The following is a 20403-nucleotide window of genomic DNA, read 5'->3' as shown; positions in this document are numbered from 1 at the left end:
GGCGGGGGGGGGGGGCTGTCAAGAACGTGACGTGTTCCGTATATGTTGAAACCCCAGTTTTAAAGACAAAGCCCCTCCACGGATTAAGCTATTGCCCTTGTGGGGGAAATGTGCTTCCGCGGGACTATCAAGTGCAGGGCTGTGGGCGTCATGTAGAGCAGCGGGGGCAACACGAGCCAAAACAACACCAAAGCACGTGATCATTTCATAGCAGTCAACAGGCCGCGTGTGAACGGCGCAGGGCACGCGACGAGGCAAAACTGTCTTGTCACGAGGGGGGCGGGGCGGAGAAGAGTCACACCCCTCTCGTGCCCGTCTCAAATCTCGATGTGAGCTTCGTTCGCTGGTGGTGCGTCTTTCAAAGTGCCGGATATGGTGTAAAACCTGCAGGAGAGGGGAAACAGAGCAACACTTTACTGGTTGATACGGCTTAAACTGGCTGGAACAGGCTTAACATCTGCTTGAAGTGATGACATGACCCCACCCATCCATCCATCCATCCACCCATCCACCCATCCATCCATCCATCCATCCATCCAGTATCCAGACCACTATCCTGCTCTCAGGGTCATGGGGATGCTGGAGCCTATCCCAGCAGTCACTGGGCGGCAGGCGGGGAGACACCCTGGACAGACGCCAGGCCATCACACACACACACACACACACACACACACACACACACACACACACACACACACACACACACACACACACACACACACACACACACACACGCATTCCTCCAGCGGATTCGTGCAATGGATGAACAACATCGATTGCACGTTGTCCGTCTTGGGAGCGAGACCCCTCCTCTCTCCCCGAGGTTTCTTCCTGTTCTTTCTTCCAGTTAAAGGGTACTTTTAAGAGCTGCTCCTTATCCCACGCGAGGGTCTAAGGGCAGGATGTTGTGTTGCTGTAAAGCCCCTTGAGGCAGATTTGCAATTTCTGATATTGGGCTATGGTTGACTTCACACACACACACATGAAAAATGAAGTAGCGGTGAGGGTATAGCATGAGACCCGTTACCATGTAAATACTTGTGGAAACACACAACAAAACGACAGGAAAACACACATTTCAGTTTGGAAGACAAGCCGCTAGTGTTGTTTGCTGCTCTTTGTGACTATCTTCTTTGTAAGAAGTGCTTTATCAGCAGGGCCGGCTTTAGGCATGGGCGACCGCCTACGGCGCCATCTATTGATAGGGCCACAAACTTGGGGGGGGGGGTCTTTTCTGTTGTGATTACCGTAGGGTTGAAAACCACCTGGAAGAGAAATAGCAACTTCTTGATATAGGAAACTCTTCCTTTCATGGCTTTCTCTTCAACGAAGCTCAACATAGTACATGAAGCCGGAGGGGGGCTGATCAATGCAACCACCCCTACCCCCACGGTTCCACCCCAATAATGCCCGTAAGTGGGCAAATCACATATCTGGCATAAATCACGTCAGATATTAACCACAATAACAGGTAACGCATTTCCTACACACAATACCTCAAACAGCAGCACCAAAAGGGACAAAAATGGAACAATAAGTGAGCGCACGCCCCGGGGCATGCTGGGAAATTTTCTCTAGTCCACCGTCAGCTCCTCGTTTCTCCTAATAACACACGACAATACACACAGGGCACACCGTCAATCATCCCCTTTTGAGAGAGTGCGCTCTTGGCAGTCTCTGGGAAGGGGATGGAGGGAGTGCCAAGTTCACATCGCTGAAAAGAACAAACGTGTCAGCGGCCGAGGGGAAAAACAGAGCAAGGAAGAGGAGAAAAAAAGCCCAATATAAAGGAGTTTGTACTGGTGCTAAATTTTGATGGGTACAGCTAGCCAACTCAGGGGAGAGAAGTTCAAGTGGGGACATAAAGCCGGGCATGGACGGCCACAGCTGGAATAGACAGTATTATGTTTATTATAGCGGAGAGGAATGTTTGGATTTTGCAATTGTAATGAGCGAATAAACGGCATCGGCACATTTTTACTATTATTATTCATTTTCAGGGAGCTTACTGTGCAGAAAAATAAAAATCTACATTCTGTGACACAAAAATGGTCGTTGTTTCAGAGCGTCCCCTAAATTTCTCAAAGTGGGCTTTCGTCATGTCCTGTTCAGGGGAGCCGAGCTCCCCTATAGCACCCCATACCCCGCACCCAGACCGCATGAGTCTTTTTTATAATGCTCCGCTCTTCACCCTCAACTGCAGCTAAGGAGTCCAATGCATTGAAATGCACCGAAATTGGGTTGGAAAGTGTCCGCCAGTGAACTTTTCAATGCAATTTTGGCAGCACTTCAGACACCCAGAAGACTGCTCAGTATATATGGCTGCTAATGGGGTGTTTATCCCGACAACATATATACCGTACAGAAATATTGTTGAAAATCATGAATTCAAAAAGCCTGCATATGTGGAACTGGGTGGGAGAGCTGGCGCTGGGTCGGCTGGGAGAGCCTGCTCTGTGGCGTCCGGTGGGCCCAGGGACCACGGCCCTGCCTGGAGCCGCACCCGCGGAGGAAACACCGAGGGCGGTCAGTCTGACAGGATGCAGAAGCAGGGCAGGCTAAGCTAACTGCTAGCCCATGCAGACCGGCAGTTCCAATAACTGATATGAATGAAGTATTCTGATCTGATAACACCGGGATTCTGATAACACCGAGGGCGGTCAGTCTGACAGGATGCAGAAGCGGGGCAGGCTAAGCTAACTGCTAGCCCACGCAGACCCACAGTTCCGACAGTGGTCCTGGCTGACGTTCGCTCCCTTGGACAGGGATTTTTTGTTTAGTTTGGATATTTGTGTTAGTTTGGATATGCGTGTTCTTGTATTTCTTGTAGTTTTTGGATGTGTTTTTTTTTTAGTCTTTGTGCTGCACTGCTGTGGGCTGGGGGGTAAAGGCAAATGTTCCTGATTCCTGATAATTGAAACTATAAGAATGTCAAAATGTCTTGATGCATGCTCAGTAATCCAGCTAAGAAAATCAAAGGAGGTTGAATCAGTTCAACTGGACACCATGTTTATTGACAGATACGTTTCATCACTCATCTAAGAGACCTCTTCAGTCTACACTGACTGCAGGTACTTCCACCCCTTATAAACCAAACAGTTGCAAAACAACCAAAACCAATGACCAGTTTCATATGCAAATATGGGCTTACTTAGATTTTGTTGCCCAATGGCTGCTGGGATAGGCTCCAGCATCCCCGCGACCCTGAGAGCAGGATAAGAGGGTCGGATAATGGACGGATGGATGGAACTTTAGATTTTTTGTGCATTAGTAAGTGATATATTGTTAACAGGTAAGTTGTGTATGTAGTTTGAATACAGTGCAGTCCAGTGTTGTTAATTTTTTTGGCTCACTTTTTTGACCCCCCAAAAAAGTTTACATTTTTACATGTTTACACACTGTTTACAATTTATTTTATTTTAATATTATCATCATCTACTACTACTTTTGGCTGCTCCCATTAGGGGTCGCCACAGCGGATCGTCTGTTTCCATCTCTTCCTGTCCTCTGCATCTTCCTCTATCACACCAGCCACCTGCATGTCCTCCCTCACTACACCCATAAACCTCCTCTTTGGCCTTCCTCTTCTCCTCTTCCCTGGCAGCTCCATATTCAGCATCCTTCTCCCAATATACCCAGCATCTCTCCTCCACACATGTCCAAGCCATCTCAATCTTGCCTCTCTTGCTTTGTCTCCAAACCGTCCAACCTGAGCCGCCTCTCTAATATACTCATTCCTAATCCCGTCCTTCTTCATCATTCCCAATGGAAACCTTAGCATCTCATGTTATCATCATACTTTTACATTACTTATTTCGCCATTTGCACTGTCTTGTAAATTACCATGACTATGTCAAAAAGTCATTGTTAAGTGTCTTTATTAAGTAAATACATGCTTGTTTTTACAACCAGCATGATCTCATCTCATCTCATTAGCCGCTTTTCCGGGGTCGGGTCGTGGTGGCATCAAGCTAAGTAGGGCACTCCAGATGTCCCTCTCTCCAGCAATGCCCTCCAGCTCCTCCTGGGGGATCCCAAGGCATTCCCAGGCCAGACTGGACATGTAGTCCCTCCAGTGAGTTCTGGGTCCGGGGTCTCCTCCCAGTTGGATGTGCCCGGAAAACCTCCAAAGGAAGGTGCCCAGGAGGCGTCCTAATCAGATGCCCGAACCACCTCCACTGGCTCCTTTCGACGTGAAGGAGCAGCAGCTCTACTCCGAGCTCCCTCCGGATGTCCGAGCTCTTCACCCTATCTCTAAGGCTGAGCCCAGACACCCTACGGAGGAAACTCATTTCAGCCACTTGTATCCACGATCTCACCCTTTCGGTCACTACCCAAAGCTCGTGACTATAGGTCATGATTTTGAACCTGCAGGATTTCTCGTGCAATTTGTGTGTAAGCTAGATGGGGGGGGGGGGTGCTCGCACAACTTCACTCAGGGCAGCAAATAGGCTAGAGCTGGCCTTGTATCGGTGACGTCATTCGACTTTTAAGAACATCCTCGTGGCTTGCAGTGACCGAGCCCATTGAATCATAATAATGAGTATATTGTCTGGGATGTTTCCACAACATTCGCTACAATTATCATTAATCATGTCAGTGCCCAAACTGTGGGACACCCAGTAGAAGTAGAAGAAGAAGCGTGCACAGTTCGAATGAATGCCCTTATTTGTATTCAAGTCGGTGAGTCTGAGAAACAGCATGGGAAAGTAGAAGAAAATAAGACCTGTGTGAATGAAGGACGCAAGTCTAAGTAGAGATGGCGAGTCTAAATGTAGCAGAGATTAATGATGTTGCACACTTGAACAATAACATTTTTGATACTTTCTTAATGCGGACGTATGCCACGCAACAGCTGATCCATGTTGGTGATGCTTATTTGAATCGATTGCCGTCAGGTAGCATTTCCCTGAGGAACAACGCCGCATCCCATAGTATTTTATAGCACGGCAGTCAAATGTGGAAGATTCGTCCTCAGGTAAATTAAAGTAAGCTGAATGTTTTCGCTCTACATATCGGCGAGCATTTTAAAGTATCCCACTGCGTGCCCTTTCGCATTTACTCATTTAGCAGACGCGTTTATCTGAGGCGACATACAAGAGTCAGCAATTAGCAGATTAATTCGCCTGTCTCAGGCATCAGAGAGCACTAGAAAAGCCATCATATTATATAGTGAGTGCGGCTCACGTCGAGGGCATTTCGTGTAAGTGTGCTTTCGAGCATCGAGAGGCGGATAATAAGTCAGCCAAAGAACAAAGTAGAGTTACGTTGCCACAAATCACCGTAAAAAGAAAATTATTGCAACAAGAGCATGAAATGTAGACTGCAGGTAGGAGGAGGAGGACACAACAGTCGACACCGATAATAATAGTATTTACGTAAGTGAGGGCACAATAGCTGATGCTGAATCATATAAACTGCAAAGTGCCAGTAGAGGCCATTTGAGGATTCAGGTAGGCCGAGAAGAGGAAGGTTTTGAGGGCTTTCTTGAAGGGGGTAAGCGAGCCTGCATCTCTGCCGGAGACTGGAGGTTCTTCCACCATTTTGGGGACAGGCGAGAGAAAAGTCAGGACCTGGAACTTGTTACATCGCAAGAGGGGGGAGTTATTGGCCTACCAGAGTTCACAGTAATATGGGTTTGTCGGTATGGTTCCTTGAACGGCAACAAGGTTTTAGAAGTTATGCGGGCAGGAAAAGCTCGCCAGTGTTTGGACACAAACAGAGGGGTGACATGTGCATCGAGGCAGGTTGAAAACCAAGCACGCAGCATCTCTCCCCCCTCCCCTTTCTCCCCAGTTGTATCCGGCCAATTACCCCACTCTGCTGAGCCGTCCCAGTCCCTGCTCCACCCCCCTCTGCCGATCTGGGGAGGGCTGTAGACTACCACGTCTCCTCCGATACATGTGGAGTCGCCAGCCGCTTCTTTTCACCTGACAGTGAGGAGTTTCGCCAGGGGGACGTAGCATGTGGGAGAATCACGCTATCCGCCCCCCCCCCCAACGGGTGCCCCAACTGACCAGAGGAGGCGCTAGTGCAGCGACCAGGACACATACCCACATCCGGCTTCCCACCCGCAGACACGGCCAATTGTGTCTGTCGGGACGCCCGACCAAGCCGGAGGTAACACGGGGATTCGAACCAGCGATCCCCATGTTGGTAGGCAACGGACTAGACGGCTACGCCACCCGGACCCAACATGCAGCATCTTTAAGTTCACGTTTGGAAAGCTATATTGGCGGATTAACATACACACACACACACACACATACAAAACCCCACACAACATGCACACACGCATGGAAAGAGAGCAATTTTACCTCAACAACAACAACTACACAAACTAACCCAAGAGAAAATTATGCTGTGCGTTCGTGTGCCTTTTTTTCATGTTTTCTTCTTGGAGGAGGTTGGGGAAACGTTTGCCTTATTTGACAGAAAGTGGCGCGTGTCAGGAAACATACGGTCGGGGGAGAGAACGGAAAACATGCCAAGGAAGATCCTGAGCCAGATCTGACGAGACCCGAGTCAGTGGGTTGTATACTGTGCTGTTTTATCTAACACTTGAATAATAATACAACATTATAATTCAGTAATCATGACTGGCAAATGATTCCAGGGATCACTACCTCGACTTTTTAAAATTCCTGTGCTTCTTCGGCACCCGGAAGCAGGACGACTTCACACAGGAGTGCTTCAGGTTGATGAGCTGGTAGATAATAGGGTTGTACATGGCCGAGGACTTGGCCAGCAGGGTGGGGATGACAGAGACGGCGATGGGCACCGAGTCGGGCTTGCCGAAGGCCGACACCACCGATACCACGGCGTAAGGGATCCAGGCGATCAGGAAACCAGTGCAGATCAGCATCGCCACCTGTGGGGGGTATGAGACAAAGGGAGACAAGAGGACGACCCCGCATCAGCTTCCTGTATATCCCTGTCTGTGTACGTTCTGTATCGTTTCACTGATCCCGGGTTTGGACATGACCTGCATTGAGTGCATATGTGCACTATTAGTCTTCCAGCGTACTAGTAGTATGTGAATAAGAAGTATAATGGATATTCGGACATGCTGCTTCGTCGTAGAGCCGTGACGCTTCCTTTCAGCTCTTTGCAGGTTCATGACAACACACAACGTGTAAGCCCCTACCAGTGTTGTGACCCACATCTTTTATTTAAAATGCAAAAATAAAAGATCATTTTAACCACTTTTTGCTTAGCGTAGTGAAAAGTATTACTACATTTAAATGGCTCTATCATTCTGCTGCTTAGGTTTTTCACTGGCCTCTGCTATTGTGGGTCAGTGTCGTGAAGTATCGCGGTGCACTGTGGGATATTCATTCCAGCGTACTCTGCAGTGTTTGCATACTGTGATATTTCTCTGGATGCAGTATGACATCCTGGTACTTTTCACATACTCTGTGGCGCATGCTACGGTTTCGGACGTACTTACAACACTCAGCAATACTATTTTGATATACTGAACAGTATCATAGTATGCAGTTTCGGTTGCAGCCTTTCTCTTCCCGACATTTTTGCCATTTACCTTTTTTTTTTTTAAGATCCCCCCCCCTTTTCTCCCCCAATTGTATCCGGCGAATCACCCCGGTCTTCCGAGCTGTCCTGGTTGCTGCTCCTCTCCTTGTGCCGATCTGGAGAGGGCTGCAGACGACCACATGCCTCCTCCGATACACGGGGGAGTCGCCAGCCGCTTCTTTTCACCTGACAGTGAGGAGTTTCACCAGGGGGACGTAGCGCGTGGGAGGATCATGCTATTCCCCCTCCCCCCTGAACAGGCGCCCCGACCGATCAGAGGAGGCGCTAGTGCAGCGACCAGGACACATACCCACATCCGGCTTCCCACCCGCAGACACGGCCAATTGTATCTGTAGGGGCCCCTGATCAAGCTGGAGGTAACGTGGGGATTCGAGCCGGCGAACCCCGTGTTGGCAGGCAACGGAATAGACCGCAACGCCACCCGGACGCCCGGCCTTTGACTTTTTAAGGGTCTAAGGACAGAGGGTGTTGTGCGCTGGCATACTACTGTGTCAGTGTATGTAGTGCTCTCTAACAGCAGCTCCCCGAGTTAAAGCCCTGTTAGACCCTCACTGTGTTCAACGGCTACACCAATACAACATGACTTCAGAAGAAGAAAAAAAGCATCAGGTTTCCCTCCTCTCTGTATCTGCTATCTCCCTCCACCATCTCTCTCTCTCTTGCCCCCCCTCCCCCCTTCCTCATCCTTCTCCATTTAATGGTTAACGTTATGCACGGTCTCTCAGCAGGGATGATCCATTTCTGACAATACTAGTTTTATAGTTCGGGGAATCGGTATACGCGTAACAGCACTCTCAGTTGTTGTGCTGCTCACATGCAACACATGAGACACGACACAGCAGTCTGTTTGTAGGAGGACTAAAATCCTCTGCACGCCACATCAGCTTGTTGGTTGGTTGGGGTTTTGCTTTTTACACGGTGATGCCGGTGGCGTGGCTCGGGTCCCGGCCTGGCCCGGTGGCGTCTGGACACTGCCTGGCATCCTGCTCGTCGTATTCTCCACACTTTTTATAATTCTGTTGTCCTCTTTCAGCGTTGCATTGTGTAAACTGTGTAAATCTGTTGCACGTTGTCGGTCTTGGGAGAGAGATCCCTCCTCTGTTGCTCCCCCCGAGGCTTCTTCCTCTTTTTTCTCCCTGTTAAAGGTTTTTTTTTTAGGGAGTTGTTTCTTATCCGATGCGAGGGTCCAAGGACAGGATGTTGTGTTGCTGTAAAGCCCGTCAAGGCAAATTTGTTATTTGTGATATTGGGCAATACAAATAAAACTGACTTGACTTGTAAAACATAACTGCGGTAACCGTTGCGTGAAAAATGCTGGGTATAAATATCAGTGATGTCACACAATCCAGAGTTGAGGACGGCCGGGTACAAGGGGAAGCCACTGATTAATATTACTGCTAAGCATTCTGCCCTTCACGACAAAAACACGGAAACAAAGAACACGAAGGAGCCGGGCTGAAGAACGATAACTGGCAGAAAATACCACAAGATCACAACTGGCATGGTGATGAGCTCACAGTTGCCCCACAAACATCTTGAGATATTTCCTGGAGCGATCGTGCTCAAGTGTCAGCTCTCGGATCTGTGACTTCAAATTTACTGACGCACATGTGGAACTGTTTTCTACAACTACAAATTCACCTCTCACAGGTGCTCAGTTGTTTGGCACCAATGACGCCTTCATAAAAATAGGGCTTACCTGATATTTCTCTTTCTGTTTTCTTTTTCTTTCTCTTCTTTTTTCTTTTGGATTCCCCCCCCCTTTCCCCCCCCCAATTGTATGCGACCAATTACCCCACTCTTCCGAGCCATCCCGGTCGCTGCTCCGCCCCCTCTGCCGATCCGGAGAGGACTGCAGACTACCACATGCCTCCTCCGATACATGTGGAGTCGCCAGCTTCTTCTTTTCACCTGACAGTGAGGAGTTTCACCAGGGGGATGTAGTGCGTGAGAGGATCACGCTATTCCTCCCCAGTTCCCCCTCCCCTCCGAACAGGCGTCCCGACCAACAAGAGGAGGCGCTAGTGCAGCGACCAGGTACATGTACCCATATCTGGCTTCCCACCCGCAGACACGGCCAATTGTGTCTGTAGGGACGCCCGACCAAGCTGGAGGTAACGTGGGGATTCGAACCGGCGAGCCCTGTGTTGGTAGGCAACGGAATAGACCGCAACACCACCCAGACGCCCTGCCTGTTACTTTTTAAGGGTCTAAGGAAAGAGGGTGTTGTGCGCTGTCATACTACTGTATCAGTGTATGTAGTACTCTCTACCTGGACGACCCACGGGGGGAGGGGGGGGGGACTAAAATTCTGACTAGTGGCACTAAGAGAAAATGAAATAGTTAATTACTGATTATTAATTAGGTTCATTATTTCATATTGAACTCGGTGTTTCCTTGTGAAAGTTTTGTGTGTGTGAGATTTTCACACTTAAGCATCACATTTTCAATTCAGACTTGGGCTGCAGTGGCCTTAAAGGGACATTTCGCCGCTAATAATCTGCATGTCCATCCAGTAAGGGCTGGTGGTCTGTCTAGTCTTTTAAATCTATAACTGTTTCGGCGAAATTCATTTTGACAGAGAACTCAAAGTTCTCCTGCCAAGACAGCGGTTCTGCGTGGCCTCTACACCTGCCTGAGCGTGGACTCGAGCATCCACCGCCTGTAACGCCACCGTTTTACACACACCTTCGTGAGCTTCATCTCCAGGTTGTGGCCATTGTTGATGCGTGCGTCACAGTGCAAGATCTCCTTGGCGGAGGACTTGACCTTGACGATGATCATGACGTAGGAGAAGACGATGATGCCGCTGGGAAGGATAAGGCAGAAGACCAGGATGGCCATGACGAACGTCTTGCCTGACAAGGAGGCCTGCGCCAGCCACCAGTCCAGGGTGCAGGAGGTGCCAAAGGGCTCCGGTGCATAGCTTCCCCAGCCCACCAGGGGCATGGTGGCCCAGAAGGCTGCATACAGCCACACGAAGACCAGGCCCAGGAAGGCGTGCTGGCGCTTCAGCCACGTGCCTGAGAGGAGAGTGATGCAAGAGGAGAGAGGGGTGTAAAGCTAGAGAGATATAATAACAACAACAACAACAACAACAACAATAATAATAGCAATGAATATTTCAGAGCACTTTTCCAAAATAAAAGTTGATGTAAAGGTAAACAGAAGACACATAAACAAGGCTACACAAGATTAGGACAGAAGGAAAAACAAATACATGTCCAGTCAGGGAGTAGGTGGGGTATGAAGGTTTAGGGCGGGGTTATATGGACGACATTCAGACCCTGGTTAGGGTACGGAGGAGGGTAAAACTCTGGAGAGCGGGTATGTGTGAAGAAAAACGTACAGCGAACGGTCAAACACACCTCAACATGTCAGTCACATGCAAGGGATTTGAACTGGCCCATTGCTCTCCGTTACACAGAAATCCGTTTACAACGGAAGAGACGATCAGTGTAATTAACAAGCCAAGTGAACAGACAATACAAATTGATGTCATGGCACAAATGAAGGACACGGCGTCGATGTGAAGTATGTGGAATTGCACAGAAGTGAAAGATATTGCTGAGATCCTAAAAAGGATGTTGTACAGCTCCTGTTGCACAAGTTGGTGCACAAATAAGATACTGCGCTGCAAATGTGCATGTGCACACGCACACACACAATCACACAAACGTATGCAGCCAATTAATCCTGCAATTTCACACTCACACACACATACACACACACACACACACGCTCACGTAACCCAAGCACACGTGTCCATGCATGTGCAGCTGGACATAGGTATGTATATACCGGTGCACAAACAGGCATGTACCAAAATAACATGTGCATCTATGTGTGTGTGCATATGTGCGTGGTTATGAATGTGTGTATGCAGGAGTTTTCTATGCATGTGCTTATCTATGTACTTGTATGTATGTGTTTGCTTGTGTGTGTGTGTGTGTTAAACAAAACCTTTATCTGATTTTTTTTCTCCTCCTTTTTCTCCTCAATTGTATCCGGCCAATTACCCCACTCTTCTGTGCCGTCCCGGTCGCTGCTCCACCCCATCTGCCGATCTGGGGAGGGGTGCAGACTACCACATGCCTCCTCCCATACATGTGGAGTCGCCAGCCGCTTCTTTTCACCTGACAGTGAGGAGTTTCACCAGGGGGACGTGGGAGGATCACGATATTCCCCCCAGTTCCACCTCCCCTCGTGAACAGGCACCCCGACCGACCAGAGGAGGCGCTAGTGCAGCGATCGGGACACACCCACATCCGGCTTCCCACCCGTGGACACGGCCAATTGTATTTGTAGGGACGTCTGACCAAGCCGGGGGTAACACGGGGATTCGAACAGGCGATTAACCGTGTTGGTAGGCAGCGGAACAGACCACCACGCCACCCGGACACCCCGAAACCTTTAACTCATTAATCAAGACTCGCTCAACTCATTAAATAACGGTATAAATAAGGGTCTCTCACTGGGGCCCTACTAGGGGGCGCCTGACCCATCATTTAGAAACGATGCTGACGTACCGTATCTGAGATGGCAGATCTTAAGGTACCGGTCCAGGCTCACAACGGTCATGGTGGTGAGGCTTCCACAGCCGAAGAAGAAACCCGCCCAGCCGTAGAAGCGGCAGCCCTCCCAGCCAAACAGCCAGCGGTGGGAGACACTGGACACGATGAAGAAAGGCTTCCCCGTCACTAAGAGCAGGAGGCAGTCGGGGGACAGGAGGCAGTCGGGAGGCAGTCGGGAGGAAGACGAGGTTCAGAAAAGAGAGGACGAAGAAGAGGGAGGGGAGGAACAAGAGGAAGATGGAGAGAGAGAGGAAGGTGATATGAAGGGGAGAGAGGGGAGGAGGTCGAGGGGGTGAGTGGGAAGAGTCACACATGCAGGTGGGTGGACAAAAAGGAAAAACAGAATGGAAGGGAGATGAATAGAAGGAGGAGAGATTTAAGGAGAGAAAGGAGGTGAGGAAGGAGGAGAAAACATGGAAAAAGGCAGTTAAAAAAGAGTTGACACGTGAACAGATGAGCTAGTAGCTCAGTGCTTCAAACAATTATCTTTTAAATCAAGAGTCTTCGGCGATCTCTGGTGCCTCAATTCTTCATCCTTTATATGATTTTCACTTGTTTCGTACTCCATTCTGTCATGCTGAATTCAAACTGCCGGCTCAAATCTAACGTTCGCCATATCCACATTGGAATCAGACTGCTTTATCAAGTGTGGACAGCAAAAAGAAAAAAAAAACCCACATGGAAACTGATATTCGCCCCTGAGGCGGTGGGGGAGGGTCTTGGTGTTCCTGTAGTGCCCCGCCCCCACCGAGCCACGGACCATCTGGACCCGAACCTGGGGACGGAGCCCACGGGACACCTATAGCTGCAAGAGGGTCACTCCCTCGTCCGGGAGCTTGCCACTTCCTGTACACCAACCCGTCATGGAGCTCAAGGTAGCCCCAATGCGAATAGTAGGCCTTTTCCTCGGGCCCCAGCGCTGACACCGCTGTCCATCTGGGGCGCCGCCCTGTCTCCAGCCAGCCCCTCCCTAGCGCCAGGGTCACATCTGCCTCCTACTGCTGCCTGAGTTGCTGTGTGGTCAATGGGGACCACCTCTCCTCATGGTCCCATTTCTCTTGCTGCTGGCAGTAGCAGCACTCCAGTGCCGCACGTCGGCGTTGCCATGATGTCGCCCCACCCAATGCTGGATTTCGAAGTCATACCCTTGAAGGGTTTCCAGCCATCGGGCCACTTGACCCTCGGGGTGTTTAAAGTTCAAGCGCCAGGTAAGTCAGGCGTGGTCGGTGCAGATGAGGAAGTGGCTGCCGTGTAAATACGGCCGGAAGTGTTGTACCGCCAGAACCCCCGCCAGCAGCTCGCGTGCCCGACTCAGGGTGCGAATGAAGTAGGCCACAGCACGCCCCCCGTTTCCTCCCCACTGGGAGAGGACAGCTCCGATCCCCATTACTGGCGTCAGCGTCCACGATGAAGAACTGTTGGGCATCGGGGTAAGGCCAGGACTGGGGCTCCACCTCCTGAGCCATGCTGCCCCTCCCTGTAATCTCTGACTTGTCCTCATGGCACCATGGGTGTGGATTTGAATACTTATCACAAGCGGAGAATCAAGCCTAGCGTATTGCAAAACCCATCCTTTCGTGAACCGGATGAAACCTTTTCATCCCTGTCAAAACGTTGTGTTCATCGGGTTAAAAGTTAAAGGACGGCCTGTGTGATCTAAATAAGATATGCTTAAAGTTGGGTTCCAATTGTGATGGAGAGTGTGTAGCTAAACACATAGCAAAGAAAACTAAATGCAGAGAGTTACACAGGCCAGCAAAGGACAGCTAAATGGAAGGTGGGGAGAATGGCCCAGCAGGTAGCCATGGTGCCCACCTTGTGTGGACGCCCACACGTATATATATATATATACACACAAACACACAATAGTAAGAGAGAGAGAGAGAGCAGCCATGCACAGAGAGAACAAGACACTGGCCGATATGGCGCTGTTGCCTCCTGTATTAAAAGCCTTTATCATCAGACTGACAGACTGACATTGAAAGGGGGAGGGTGAAATACTGAACGGAGCCCTTGACATTTATGATTTGCTGTTCATTGTTGTTGCAATAATTGTGCACAACGTGCCATTAAACCTTCTCTTTCCATCCATCCATCCATTATCCGAACCACTTATCCTGCTCTCAGGGTCGCGGGGATGCTGCAGCCTATCCCAGCAGTCATTGGGCGGCAGGCGGGGAGACACCCTGGACAGGCCGCCAGGCCACCACAGTGCTGACACACAACCGTTCATACCTAGGGACAATTTAGTACGGCCGAGTCACCTGACCTACATGTCTTTGGACTGTGGGAGGAAACCCACGCAGACACGGGGAGAACATGCAAACTCCACACAGAGGACGACCCGGCACGACCCCCGAGGTTGGACTACCCTGGGGCTCGAACCCAGGACCTTCTTGCTGTGAGGCAACCGCGCTAACCACTGCGCCATCGTGCCGCCCACCTTCTCTTTCAAGGGTCCTTTATGCTTCTCACTGTCCTCAGACATACTACACAGGGCCAGATGATGTTTTAAAAGGGACAAGCTGAAGAAATACCCTAAGTATTCTCCCTGACGTCACAAATAGTATAGTTTTGTCTGCTAACAAGCTGGCGCAAAAGGGTAGAGGAGAATAGTTCTCCCATAACATTTGACTGATAACCGTTGCATCGATTAAACGTATAGCAGTACCTGATATTCCAAAGTCGAAGAATGCTAAATTTACTGTCATGAGCTCAGGTGGCTTTAACTTGGTCTTGCGTGTGATGCTCATGTAAATGACATAGCCGTTTCCCGTTGTAGACATAATTCCTGCAGAAAAAACAGAGAGAAAAAAAGAGATGGGGGTGGGTGGGGGGGGTGAGTAATCTTGAGAAACAGCCACACAAATCAACATGCAGATATCATAAAGCTATTGGGGCGGTGCTAGGCTCAGAGAGACCTGTGTGAAGGTGATAACTGTGGTTTCAGGGTTATCTGTGTTCTCATCGTGGCGTGCGGGGGAAAATCTGCATGATTAGCTTATTATTTACTGCAAGGGCTTCTTGGTAGACTACTGGGCTGTACCTGGTAAATAAATTCATCCGAAGCCGTTGCATGTCAACCACAGTATATGGAGTTGTTCCCCAATCAGAACATCTAAAATTGGTTTTGCAGTACGCATTTGAGGACAAAAGGAGTAATGAAAATTGAAGCTGATTATCATCTGAACACCTTAAAACGTAATGGTTTGGTCGCTTCAGATGCTAAAGGCAAACAAAAATAGCATTTCCACTGACTGCTGTACATACATAGCAACTGATATGTATGAGACGAGGAACACCTCTGAACATCGCCATCTAATACCAGAAATCAAATCAGAATTGCGATACTATAATCTTCTTTTTTTTCATGCCATCCGGACCATGCAAAGAGTGAATGTCTTTGCTTAAGGAGGGTTTTTTAGTGTTGGGAATGGTGCATGTACTGTGTACACAATAAAAGTGAAATATGGAAATGAGTTAGAATGGAAATGTAAAAAAAAATAGAATTTATCTTCTGCTGAAAATCAAGTTCAAGTTCAACTTTTTTGTCGTCTGTATTTAGAGTACACAGCCCGATGACTGTTGTATCATCCGCAAACTCAACAACAGTGTTTGAGTTGTGGATGGGTTGGCAGTCATGTGTGAACAGTGCATAAAGGAGGGGGCCCAGCACACACCCCTGGGGGATGCTGGTGCTCAGGATGAGGGTGGAGGACGTGTGCTTGCCCAGTTCTACAGTCTGGGGGTGGTTGGTGAGGAAATCAAGTATCCAACTGCATAATGGAGGGAGTTAGTCCTAATTTGTAGAGTTTGTCAACCGGCTTGTTTGGTATGATGGTGTTAAATGCCAGGCTATAATCAACCATGAGCATCCTGACGTAGATGTTGGGTCTTTCCAGGTGAGAGATGGCTGTATTTACAGCCACACAGATGGCGTCCTCAGTCAGTCTATTCAGATATATGCCAGATATATGCGCCACTGACAATCAACTGATCTGTTTACTTTTAATTAAATACAGAGTCACTGAGCAATATATATTTAAATACATATACATATATATATACACACACACACACACACACACACATACATACATATATATATTTATTAGGTTTATTCTGGTCTGTAATTGTATTGCGGTTGTTTTCACTTATTGTTTATTGTGTGTAGTGGTTGATTTCTTAACTTGAATAATTGGGGTTTTTTTTGTTTTAGATGTAAAGGCGCTATGTCTAACAGTTTATACTGATAAATATCAGCTAGGGTTGCAATACAGTACTCACTGAAATACACAACTTGTAGCCTTATAGCGTCCTGGGTACAACCGTCGGGTCGTCGGCGACTAAACCGGCGCCCCCACTTCAACCCTTGGGTTGTTGTGAGGAGGGTGTGTGGACACCCAGCAGGACTAAAAACAAAACCTGTCAAAGGGCGGATGAGTTCCTCTGTGAACCAACGGCCATCCATACCTGGAGAGGAAATAGGGACCACCAGGTACTCCCCCTACTGAAACACAATGATGACTCAACCAATGTTGAGGCATAAGCTGTGCTCCTACGACCTCCATAGGTTACAGAACTGATGATGATGATGGTGAGCCTTTCACTCCTGAGATTTCTGCATTCAAAAACAAGAAAAGCCGGGCCAGCAGGTTTACCTTAGGTGTTGTTCGTTTGCCTCGTCAACCACAAGACATGACCACAATTTGCAGCTGTACAATCTATGCAGCAATTACAGTTGTCGTGGCAAGTTTGCTAACAACGTTGGTGAGAATAAGAACGCAGTTCCACAGCAATCTGTCTTTCCAAAAAGCTTTATTCAACCACACATATGTGCATGGGCTCACCCCCCTAAAAGGAATGAGCTCCAATCTTTGGCTTTAGTTCACTTTTATACTTGGCATGAGTACACAAATATGCTTCGCGTGGATAAGTTCGTGAGGTGAGGTTTCGTCCTTGACTCGGTTCTCCGATTCATGTCCAAAAGCTTGTTTTGGACATCTTACAATGCTGAGATTGCAAACATTCCCAAATTCCCTGTGAATAGTACACATGGCCTTTGAAGCTCTAATTAATGGTCACAATCACATTTGCATATGAAACTGGTTGTTGGTTTCAGTCGTTATGCAACTGTATTGTACTGTATTGTTTATAAGGGGTGGGGGTACCTGCAGTCAGTTTAGACTGACGATGTCACTTAGCTGAGTGATGAAGCGTATCTGTCAATAAACCTTATATCCAGATGAACTGATCCAACCTTCTTTGAAGATACTGTAGCGAATTCGGGGGGGCAGTCCAGGACTGCCACAGCCGGGACGCGAAGCCGTGGCTCCCACACTGCAAGCAACAACGTTAACCAGTCGACTAAAGGGTCTGACCCGTTAGTCAAGGACTAACGTGTCTACTTATCTATGAATGTTACACTACCCCGCGCTTCAGCATATCAACTCCCTCACACCTCTGGGCGCACGTGCTTCCGATGACCTCACAGTCTCATCATCCCACTTCTGACACCAATGTAGCAAATTAGGGGGGCAGCCCGGCAACCGCCACAACCGGGATGCGAACCCCCGTCTCCCGCGACAACGTTAACCAGTTGACTAAAGGGTCTGACCCGTTAGTCAAGGACCAACGTGTCTACCATGAACGTTACAATACTGTAAGCCTCACTGTTCAAGATCCTATAGAATTGGGCGGCACAGTGGCCCAGTCGTTAGCGCTGTCACCTCACAGCAAGAAGGTCCTGGGTTCGAACCCCAGGGTCATCCAACCTTTTTTTTGGGGGGGTGGGAAATCATCCTCTTTGTGGAATTTGCATGTGCTTTTTTTCTTAAGAGTTCAAATAAGTTTTATTAATCAGGTGTGTAAGCTAACTCACGGGAGATGGACAACAGAATAAAGTATTGGTAAACTGCTAGTAAAAACAGGTGGAATGTTAACACTGAGCTTTAAAGGGTACAAAAAAATTCTCTTGAGTAGTGCTGTATAAAACGTTTAAAACATTAAAAACGTTTAAATCGTTCAAGGATGCAAGGTCATCAACAAAAGGAGGTGACCCCCGTGAGGACGTTTCTTTAAATATCAGCTTTAAAATGTGTATTTACAGTCGATTTTAGCATGAGGATATAGGGAAAACCTCGCCCTAGAATTAACTGAATCTTACTGCTACAGAAGTGACGTAAGGGGGACATCGCTTCATCAGCTCAGGGCACTTAAAAAAAAAACAGTCAGGAGAGTGCCGAGCCACTCTGTTTGACAGTGGTAGTATGTAAGGGCACATGTGGGTATCTGTCATTTCATGTGACTAGAGTGACAAGCAATTGTGGCAAGTAGCATAGGGCCGTATAACCAGGACATAACGTCAGTAGAAGATAAACTTGTTTATGCCCAAAAGTAGGATAAGTGACATTCCATCATGTAAGTGTGACCATTATTATGCAGAAAACAGAAGTAGCAGTAGTAGCAGCATATCAAGACAACCATTAGACTGTCAAAGGGGGATGACTGAAGACATCCTAACGTCATCCGATAGAGAGGCTCCTGCTCCGCCAACGTGTCTTGATCAACAAGGACCCTGATTAACAGCAGGACTTGACTGATGCAAGTAGGTTGTTCACTAGATTTGTAAATGGTATAAAGACAGGGAGGCTTTTGTCTGATTTTCAGTCACTCTGCAGACCTGACTCAGACTTTGTTGATACGTCAATAAAAGTCTTATTTTGGAGGATCCTCGTCTCATTGACTTCTTTTTACAATTTCTCTGTATCACTGGCCACCACAAGCCGAAAGGGCAAGTGAGCCCTTACTACCATAGCTTACAGCTTTAACACAAACAATGTGTTTCACGCGTCCTGGCGTGTCACACTTGTTAAATGTGGCAATGGGAATGTGTGTGCTGCACCCTTAATGCCCAGAACTGCCTCAAGCTCCAGCTCCACTTGCATCTCACACCTGCCTCAAACTGCTTAACCAGCCGCCCCTCGCTCACCCCCAACTCTCCCATTCTGAACTGGAACCAGATAAGGGACATCCCATTCACACACCACAGTTAAAATTAAGTAAAACGATCACAAACGTTGCCAACCATCTTTTATATACTCTCACAAGTCTGTCATTATGACACTGTTACATTCCCCGTTAAAAGGTCCAGGGGATGAGGGGAAGTAACAAAGAAAAGTATCCCGGGGGGGATAAGAAAGGTGGAAGGCGGAACCAGGTGTAAAAACAGATTTATTAACAAAAAGACCCTTTAGTCAAACTATAAGATAAACCGGCAACTAAAGATGCTGGCCCTCAACTAACCAGGCTTTAACAAAGACTCAGATCAAACCAAAACAAGGACACTAATTAGCTTCACCCTCCTTCTCAAGGAGTAAATACACAAGAGCTTGCTCTCTGGTTGGCAACAGTGGCCCACTGGCCTTCTCTCTCCACACACTGCTACCAACAATGGCCCACTGGCACTGTTGGGTGTCCCTCTCCAAGTTATATACCCAGCTGATGAGGAATTGGGGTCACCTGGGCTCAATCAGCAGCTCCACAGGAGGCGGGGCATCACCTGGAGAGGGAAAACTACAGACACACGGCTCTAGGGCCGTAACACACTGCTATAAAAACAAAACGTCTTGTGTGTGTGTGTGTGTGTGGGGGGGGTAGCTAGTAAAAACGAATGTGGTTTTTGCTCTTTACAGCTACTGCAAAAGAAGTCAGGGCTTAGATATGACGTTTCTAAATTGATTTCGCTACCCACGCGACACATGAAAACGCCCCACAGAGGGGCCCTGTGGTGCCGTGTGGCAGCAGTGCTACCCACTAAGCCCCCATGCCCCCCCCCATCTTTAAACATACCCCACACACCGCAAGCATCTATTAAATGTCCTCTTTCTTACCTAGCAGCAAGCGTGACCTTCCCTTTGTATTGAACACACGACTCTGCAAGGCGCCGTCGCCAGCGGATTGCGGCGACGGCAAAAATTCCCGAAACGATGGCGAATCCCTCGAGACGGCATTATCATTTCTCGGTAGGCCTGAGGATGTTTGCTTCTACTGTTTTCTGCGGCCGCAGCCCGCTCACCTATGATACAGATGTAGAAGGCGGCGATGATGTCGGCCTCCTTGGAGAGTCGAGAGGCGAAGGGGTCACCGCGGAGGAGGTAGTGGGGGACGTAGGGGAGGTGCAGCCACGTCTCGTTCTCCATCACGACCAGGAATGTGGGGGGGTGGGGGTGTCAGAGACCCTCTGCGGAGTGGAGGGAAAAGATGGAACAATAGT

The 20403-nt window shown here is 48.5% G+C and overlaps 1 protein-coding gene across 1 annotated transcript; it reads right to left on the bottom strand.

Annotated features, from left to right (window-relative positions):
- Positions 1-317: 317 nt before the first annotated feature.
- Positions 318-20329, bottom strand: opn5 (opsin 5). Its single transcript, XM_056295047.1, has 6 exons — positions 20206-20329; positions 14800-14919; positions 12084-12254; positions 10243-10577; positions 6627-6871; positions 318-384 (listed from the first exon to the last, which is right to left on the bottom strand). Exons 1-6 carry the CDS (start codon positions 20327-20329, stop codon positions 318-320), a joined length of 1062 nt encoding a protein of 353 aa, XP_056151022.1.
- Between the last annotated feature and the right edge of the window lie 74 nt (positions 20330-20403).

This window comes from Lampris incognitus, chromosome 15, assembly GCF_029633865.1.
Source record: "Lampris incognitus isolate fLamInc1 chromosome 15, fLamInc1.hap2, whole genome shotgun sequence".
NCBI lineage: Eukaryota > Metazoa > Chordata > Actinopteri > Lampriformes > Lampridae > Lampris > Lampris incognitus.
The sequence above is the reverse complement of the archived record's forward strand: the minus strand, read 5'-3'. Positions and strand labels throughout refer to the sequence as shown.

Excerpts from the sequence above, each read along its gene's own strand:
- opn5 (XM_056295047.1), bottom strand. The coding sequence starts at position 20,329 with ATGGAGAACGAGACGTGGCTGCACCTCCCCTACGTCCCCCACTACCTC. Across the intron at positions 10,578-12,083 it reads GATCTGCCATCTCAGATACG|GCACGTGGCTGAAGCGCCAG; the intron begins GTACGTCAGCAT and ends CTCTCCTCTCAG. Across the intron at positions 6,872-10,242 it reads TGGAGATGAAGCTCACGAAG|GTGGCGATGCTGATCTGCAC; the intron begins GTGTGTGTAAAA and ends TACCCCCCACAG.